The sequence below is a fragment of the Epinephelus moara genome, chromosome 13, assembly GCF_006386435.1.
Source record: "Epinephelus moara isolate mb chromosome 13, YSFRI_EMoa_1.0, whole genome shotgun sequence".
NCBI lineage: Eukaryota > Metazoa > Chordata > Actinopteri > Perciformes > Serranidae > Epinephelus > Epinephelus moara.
Window position 1 is genome coordinate 20,263,252 of NC_065518.1, and position 8,358 is coordinate 20,271,609.

At 39.9% G+C, this 8,358-nt stretch overlaps 1 protein-coding gene across 1 annotated transcript; it reads left to right on the forward strand.

The window, feature by feature from the left end:
• Window positions 1–230: 230 nt before the first annotated feature.
• On the forward strand, window positions 231–5,656 carry nif3l1 (NIF3 NGG1 interacting factor 3-like 1 (S. cerevisiae)). The gene is made up of 7 exons (XM_050060721.1): window positions 231–329; window positions 680–1,299; window positions 1,486–1,642; window positions 2,804–2,927; window positions 3,135–3,273; window positions 4,985–5,068; window positions 5,198–5,656. Exons 2-7 carry the CDS (start codon window positions 690–692, stop codon window positions 5,380–5,382), a joined length of 1,299 nt encoding a protein of 432 aa, XP_049916678.1. The 5' UTR covers window positions 231–329; window positions 680–689; the 3' UTR covers window positions 5,383–5,656.
• Window positions 5,657–8,358: the final 2,702 nt, after the last annotated feature.

Consider the following 8,358-nt stretch of genomic DNA (forward strand, 5'->3'; position numbering starts at 1 on the left):
TAGCATTTAAGTAACTGTAACATTTCTACATTGTTTTTTTGGTTTAACATATTTTTATCTGCCATTAAGGGAAATGTTACTAATTTTTGACTAGTTAAGAGCTATTTAAGTAGTTTTTCCGACATAGATAATGCAGTATAATCACATACTTACCTAATTTATACACAAAAGTTCTCATAATGATATTCACTGATTTTTAACTGTCCAATCAAAAGCGTTGTTTTAAGGTACGGAAGCCGGAAAGGGACACTATGCAAGTTCTTCTGTCACTTCGGGGGAAATGTGTCCACCAACGGAGCGGTAGTAGTCGCCTGGCGTTACAGTGAAAGGCAAGTGAGCATATAATAAGTTCACTCATACATATAATAATGTTTTAATAGTGTGTTTTTAAAATGGCGGTGTCGTCTGTATTAGCAGCTAATGTTAGCTAACTAGCTAACTGTGCTGTTAGCCGCATGACTCCCTGCACTGAGAGGCTGTCACAACCTGCAGAGCATGTTAGGTCTATAAATAAGGTTTGGAGTAGCGGTACTGAACTGTATTCTTATAACATAGCACTAGTTGGGATATTGGGCTAGCATTAGAAAGTTCAGGTTGTTTACATCTGTTGCTAACTACTAGTTCTTAGTTCTATTAAGTGTGTTAGGACTTTGTTAATGATTGAATTCTGTTCACACAGGTATCTACTGATGTGGGCTGGATGTAGAAACCTTTCTTGGACATTATTATCACTCACCCATAAAAGACTTTGTACCAGGGGACGACTGACAGGCTCACAGGCTGCTCTCTACCCCTCTGCCTCAACAGTTTCATTCATCCCTCCATCTTCACCTACCCACAGTCACAGCTTTTTTACAAGCCAACAAACCTCCGTCCCCCTCCACTCATCTCTTCACTTCTCCTCCACCCGCTGCCTCTCTCATTCTGCTCACAGTTCAGGCCTGATGGAGCTAAAAGAAGTTCTGCAGGTGCTGGAGCAGCTGGCTCCTCTGTCTCTGGCTGAGTCATGGGACAATGTCGGCCTGCTGGTGGAGCCAAGCAAATCTGGGCCAGTTAAATCCATCCTGCTGACCAACGACCTTACAGATGCTGTCATGGAGGAAGCAGAGGCCATGAGCTGTGACCTCATTATCTCATATCACCCTCCGCTGTTCCGGCCTATCAAGCGTCTCGCTCAGAAGGATTGGAAGCAGCGATTGGCCGTGCGGGCTGTGGAGGCCAGGATAGCCATCTTCTCCCCTCATACGTCATGGGATAGTGTTAAAGGAGGAGTGAACGACTGGCTGGTGGGGGGACTTGGTAAGAGGTCATTCTGAATGGAAAATGCGTTTCACCTACAGTACTTGCATATTTAATGAAGGTATAGGCTGATATGTTGTGACACAATATCCTGACCCCTTTGGTCAACTATTCTGACCAAGTGGCCTCCATCTTGTCCTGTGAGCGTCTCTTTTTCCATCTCTGGTGTCTGTGTCTGACTCTCAGGTAGCGGCCAGGTGTCTGTGCTGAGTCAGGCCCTCGGTGGCGCCTCCCACAGTCACAAACTGGAGTTCACAGTGAAGAGCACAGAGGAACTGAACACAGTGATGGAGGAACTGATGGCTTGTGACAGTGAAACAACACCACAGCATTCAGTCAACAGGTCCTGTACATGTTTGCATGTACCAAAAATGTTTGTATGAGTTGGCACTTTATATCTGACTTCAATTTAAGGACTGTTTTGCTGCTTAAACATGTGTTAACCTTTAAAAGGTCCAGTGTGTAGGATTTAGGGGGATACATTAGTAGAAATGGAATATAATAAAACAAGTGTTTTCTTTAGTGTATAATCACCTTAACATAAGAATTGTTTTCATTACCTTAGAATGAGCCATTTATAGCTACATAGGGAGCAGGTCCTCGACCATGGAGTCAGATATGTTGCACTGCCATGTTCCTGCAGCAGCCCAGAGCAGACAAACCAAACACTGGCTCTAGATAAGGCCATTTGCAATTTTGTGTGCCCACTGTAGTTGGCACACATTAGCAGGTGCTGGGCCAGGGGCCTGTCTGCGACATACCAAACCGCATAGGAGAAACACTGATTAGTAACGTTAAACTGCTTTATTTAGTGTTTTATTTAGGAATTCAAACTGGGAGAAGTTTCAGCTGGTTGCAGTCTGTGATCCTCACTGCAAGATGCCACTAAATCCCCCTAAATCACAAGTTCTGTATATTTTACGTAACTACAGACAATTTCCGAAACATTCAATAAGTTTCACATCAGTTTCCTTTCATTTAAGCAACCTTCACTGTACCTTAATTTCAGTGCAGTGTGAGATCAACTAAAACTTATGCAATCCCACATTTTTTTTCCCTCAATGAAACTGTTGTGTTGTGAAAACTGTGCAAGATATCTGTCAGTTTTAAATGAAACACTGCTACTCTCTATTCTTGGTTCCTTATTCTAGGTTTGATTTTTGAGCGTGTGAGTACAATGCATTTCTGGAGTTGACTTTCACACCCTGGATATCAAAGCTTTTAGCAAGAGCCTGACACACAGACCCTGCTCTCAATTTCATCAACACAAGCTGGTTGTGTAATGTTGACAATGGCTAAATATCATGCACTCTGACTGATTACCTACTTTCGGCAAGTGGCGACTTTCACAAAATATTGAAAACAGCAGAAATTAATCAGTTATGTTAACTGGATCATGGTTGGTAGTGTTGTAAGACACACAGAATTTGTAGGTAATAGATTTAAACATGGAAAAGATCCTGTACACTGGTGAGTAATAGTTTATTTTTGTTTACCTCAACAGATCAGACAGCAGTGGGATCCATGTCAGTGTAACCTGCAGTGCCTCAGCGCTGACCCCCAGTGTCCAGACTTTGTTACGACACAATGCTCCCAGCCTGTCCCTCAGCATCATGAAGTTGGAAAAGGTACAGAACACACTCACAGAACCAAAGAACATCAAGAAATTGAATTTAGGATAAAAAGGAAGCTCTATACTTTTTAAAAAACACTCCTTACATTTCACAAACAAGTTGTGGATAGTTATAATGCGATATAACCTACCGATATCCTGTTGTATGTATTGCAGTTCCTTTTTTTTTTAATACTGACTGTCCATCTTGCACTTCCTACAGCCTCCTCTCCCGGGCCATGGCCAAGGGCGACTTAGTGTTTTGGATGAGCCGGTAACCGTGGCAACAGCCATCCAGAAAATGAAGACCCACTTGGGTTTGAGTCACCTCCGTTTGGCTCTGGGATGGGGGCAGACACTTGGTAATGAACCCTGACACAAACAGGAAGTTATTGTGCCGGTGTTAGAAGTTAAATAAACATGTAAACAATGCAAAGAATGACGAACTCTTAGCGCTTAGGTGTGTGTGAGAGATGACAGGAGACACTTGAGGAAGAAAAGGGGATTAAAGGGGAAATACACTCATTTTCAAAATTCATATATGTTACTTCTAAGGTTGAAGACAGTCCAAAAATATTAGTAATCATGAACAACTCTCTCTCAAATCCAAAAGCTAGAGGGCCACAACTGAAACTTGGGATGTTGAGAAGTATAAAGTCTGGAGCTGCTCCACAGACAGTGAATTGGGTGAGACTCCTCAGACCACTTCTGGCATAAACTTTGCCCATTCCAAGTATAGACACAGATACAAATAATAGTGTACTCCCTCATCCATACTTTGCACCCTATGACATCACAAGTTTGAGACTTAATTCTCTGGTTTCTGGCTCTTAGAGAGAGTAGCTCATGTAGCTCATGTTCACAAAGACTGATTGAACTCTCCTCAACCATGGGAATAATATATTGGAATTCTAAATTGAGGTGGTGTTCCCTTTGAAGTTACACTAGTTTAGCGAGCCTTCATACAAACATAAGCGCTGTAATACATACTGTGACAATATTTGTTCACCAAAAGAGTAAATACACAGCTTAAGTATTACAAATGACATAAATATAGACCATATTTCAAGCAAATGTTACCCAAACAAGAACGCCATAAAGGCCACGACTAGAAACCTAAAACCTCGAAGAGTCTTCAGCCTGAAAAGGTAAATTAATAACAAGTATGGCCAGAGATGTCAACCTGGATTTAGCCTCTTTGGGGGATAATATCTCACACATATTGAGAACCACCTCCAAAACACTAGTCAGCGTTGGGGTTTCTGTGAAGTGCTTAGTTGATTCAAAACATGCATTAAACATGGCTTAATAGGGACAATTTCAAACACAAGTACACAAATCAGCTTCACTATAACTCGCAGCATTCACAGACAAACACTTGTCTTTATCTGGACACATTTTCCCCACAAATACAACATGCTAATGTTATTAGCACAAGCCTATGGCATTTTACATTGTATAAATTAGCCTAGCTGCTAGCGGACTTTTACTCTACACATATGAAGCCAAGGACAACAGCAACATTTAACAAAGGAAACATTACAAAATTTGGCTCCATTACAACTCACAAGGTTCACCGACAAAACAACTGTCTCATACTAAATACGTTTACAAACAAATGAAACATGCTAACATTATTAGCACAAGCCTATGGCATTTTACATTGTATAAATTAGCTTAGCGACAAGCGGAGATTTCCTCTGCTCATATGAAGCCAGGATAAATCACACACAAGACTTAAAATGCTATTTTGTGGAGGCTTTACCGTCTTCACAATTTATTGCTTATCCTTATCTTATCTGTGAAATTAACTCAAATAAAACCTTCGTTTGTTTCAGCTTACAAAAATAGACGCACGTCAGGCTACTGTCCCTACGTCGATGTAGTATAAATTCCCCATGACTCTGCCTTTAGAGGTGATGAATACACCTAATAAATCTAATTTAAACAGCTCTGGATGCCTCTTCAGTGAAGCCGGACAGCTTCTTTTATATCAAACTTTGATATTTGTGTTAAAATGTTCCTGAGATGTAAATATCATTAAGTGTGTAATAAGTTATTCTTGTCTTTTAGAGTCCTCTGTGCATACTGTGGCTGTGTGTGCTGGGTCTGGGGCCTCTGTGCTGAACGGAGTCAAGGCAGACCTCTACGTCACAGGTAGACATTTTGACTAATTTAGTTTCCATTCAAATAAGTTGTATATACCTAATATTATTAGTTTGATTGTCAGTATATTTGCTTGACATTATTATGCCTGCTGATATAATTATTATAACCACTGTTTAGGTGAGATGTCCCACCATGAAGTGCTGGACGCCGTGGCGAGAGGAACTAATGTCATTCTCAGTGACCATAGCAACAGTGAGCGAGGTTTTCTGGCTGTGTTCAGGGAGAGGCTGGCTGTGCGTCTCCCTGACACTGTCACAGTGGTGGTGTCGAAGGCTGACAGAGACCCTCTGGAGGTGGTCTGACCGACATGGAGCTACAGCTGCACTCATTAGTCTGTTATGTTTGGATACAATTAATCAAAAGCACCTTCTGCTTTTCTAACAGTGCAATTCAGATGAATGTGTGTGATATGATTGCAGGCTCTTTATGTAAAACTGTGACCTATAAAGAGTATTTCAATGTATCTGTGCCACATGCAATAATCAAAAGTGCTTCCTTGGTACATGTTGTGCTAGTTATCATGTATTTCTGGCAGGGTCGTAATAAAAATGGGTTTTGGTTGATCACAAAAATGGACTGTAGGCGTGTTGGATGAGACTAAATATCCTCGGCCCACAAATGCACAGTGAAAGCCGAAGATAAAGCATGTAATCTGTAATCTGAATGCATGCTTTTGCATGCACAGGATTTATTTACGGAAAACGCAACGTGTGTTTCAATCCCAATAATCTGTGACATCAAGTGTGACCTTTGCCGGTGTGGAGAGGAAGGGGAAATTTTACATTGTGCACACGGGAACAAAAACAAAACGGTAATCCTCATCAGATTAAAAAGCTTGTTCCATCGTAAACATGCTCGAGGAAATCGGACAAGCTCCTGTCATGCAGGAAGTGTTCAAATAGCAGGAGCATCTGCACCAATCTGAGCCGACAATGAAAATTCAAAGACCTCCTGTGGTATCTTTTACTCTGTATCTTGACCTTTAAGCCTCAGTGAGCAAACAGGTGCATATCAAACCACTTAGCACATACATGTCAGGGAGCAGGCCTATGGTAATACATAATGCTCTGTAAACAGCACACACAAGCTGCCCCCGCTCAGGGAGTGGTTAAAAAAAAACAAGACAAGTAACAATCCTCATCATGGGCTGTTACAGAGTCTGGTGGCTGACACACCTGTTAGTTCGTAAAAACATTATAAGACATCACACACACCTCGCTGCCTCGTCAAGGCAATGACCTTTCTCTCAGTGTGGCGTTCACACCTCTACTTCCCCTCAGTCCTCACTAGCTGTTATCCTCTCCAACACACACATGCAGACCCAAATGGAGAAGGAAAACAACAACTACAACAACATTTATCCATCACTCCTGTGAAGTGAATCCAGCTGCCACACTTTGTGTTATGTTGGCAGGTAAATTTGGGCCTCTGAAAGCATCTTAAAGCATTTTCCAGGTATCGATCGTGTGCACATGAAACCTCTCACACAGCCACACTGTTTATCCTGTTTGATCATTTTACTTGTAAACGCTATACTCATGATGTAACACTAATCCTCTGCTGAACGGCCTCTGTGGTCTGTTGTCGAGTCTTCCCAAAAAAAACAGCAGATTACTGTTGCCAGTTCTTGCATGTTAAAGTCTCTTATGAAGATTTGTTGGGATCATTGTTACTTCAAGGACTTCAAGTTTTTTGCAGATTACAGTACTATTTTTAACTGAGGACATTTCAGACCCTTCTGCAACAGGTTTACATATATTTATAGAGCACCCTTCACACAAACATGCAGCCCAAAATGCTTCACATGGTAAAATTGAAACAACACAGACAAAAAATAAATGAATAAAGGAAAAATAAAAATAAATACAAATTTGCCAGACTAAATATTACAACAAAAACATTCAAAATGATTAAAATAATGTCAATAGAATAAAAGAAAAAAAAAACCAGTGATACAAATTGCGTAAAAGTCAATGACTAAAATTTAAAATCAGAGGTTATAACATTACTTTAAATTAAAAGCAAGACTAAAAAGATAAGTCTTTGATTTCCTTATAAAAATACTGAGAAATTTTGCCACACTAATATCCAGAGACAGAATGTTCCACAAATTGTATAATCTTGTATTCCACCTCACATTTTGCTCTCATTAGACACTTACACCTACTGGTGAAACGTACAATTCGGGTACTTCATTTAAGATAATTTATTATTCTGCTCCCCTACATTTCAGGGGCAAATAATGTACTTTTTTATGCTTTATATACAAAAAAACCCAGCACTTTTATGTGTATTGCTGTAGGTTAAACTACCAAAAAGTGTATAAAGTCATTAAAATGAACTCCCTCTGGACCGCCTGCAGCATAGAAATTCTCTTGAAATGTTACTGCATGAGTGATAATAATCCACTAATATGATGAATATTAATACAAAACCAAGAGGAGCAGTAGTGGAAGAAGTGTTCAGATGATTTACTTGAGTAAAAGTACAAATACCACACCGTAAAAATACTCTCACTAGTAAAAGTCCTGCATTGAAAATGTTAGTTAAATTTAATCAGGATTTTTTTTTAGGAAAGTATTAAAAGTAAGAATAATGAATGCAGAATAATCAAAACCATGAAATGTGTCCGAAAAATAACTAAAACAATTATCAAAATAATTCCAGTGAATCTTATGTCAATTGCCTGTTTTATTTCAGCTGCACTTGTATATTTTCATATGGTCTGTGTACAAAGTTTTTAATATGTAAAGTCACAAAAGTTACCAGATAATTGTAGTTGAATAAAAAGCATTATATTTTCATCTGAAGAGTGGTGGAGTAGGGGCAGAAAGTGGCATGGGATTAAAATACTCAAGAAAAGTACAAGTACCTCAGATTTGTGCTTCAGCACAGTACTAGAGTAAATGTACTTAGTTACTCTCCACCCCTGGAGTCTCTGCTGCACAATGACTTATTTTTACTTGAAGAACATTTTGCTTGTAATTCTTCTGTACTTTTGCTGAACATTTTTGGCTTGCAAGGATCTGAATATCTTCACAACCCGCTAAGTGACAGCCTGGTACCTCCATCAGAGGTATGTCTGATCCAGTCTGCTCACCAAACTTCCCTCATCACAGCAGAATTTACATTTAAATCCATTCATTCATCAGCTCTAATGTTAAATATGACAGTGAATCCTTTCCCAGAATCAGCTGTTAACTGAGCTCATACCTGAATTCAAACTTGTCATTGAAACTTCTAGGCAGTCGTGTTTGCGTTGTGGCCAAATTGCAGCC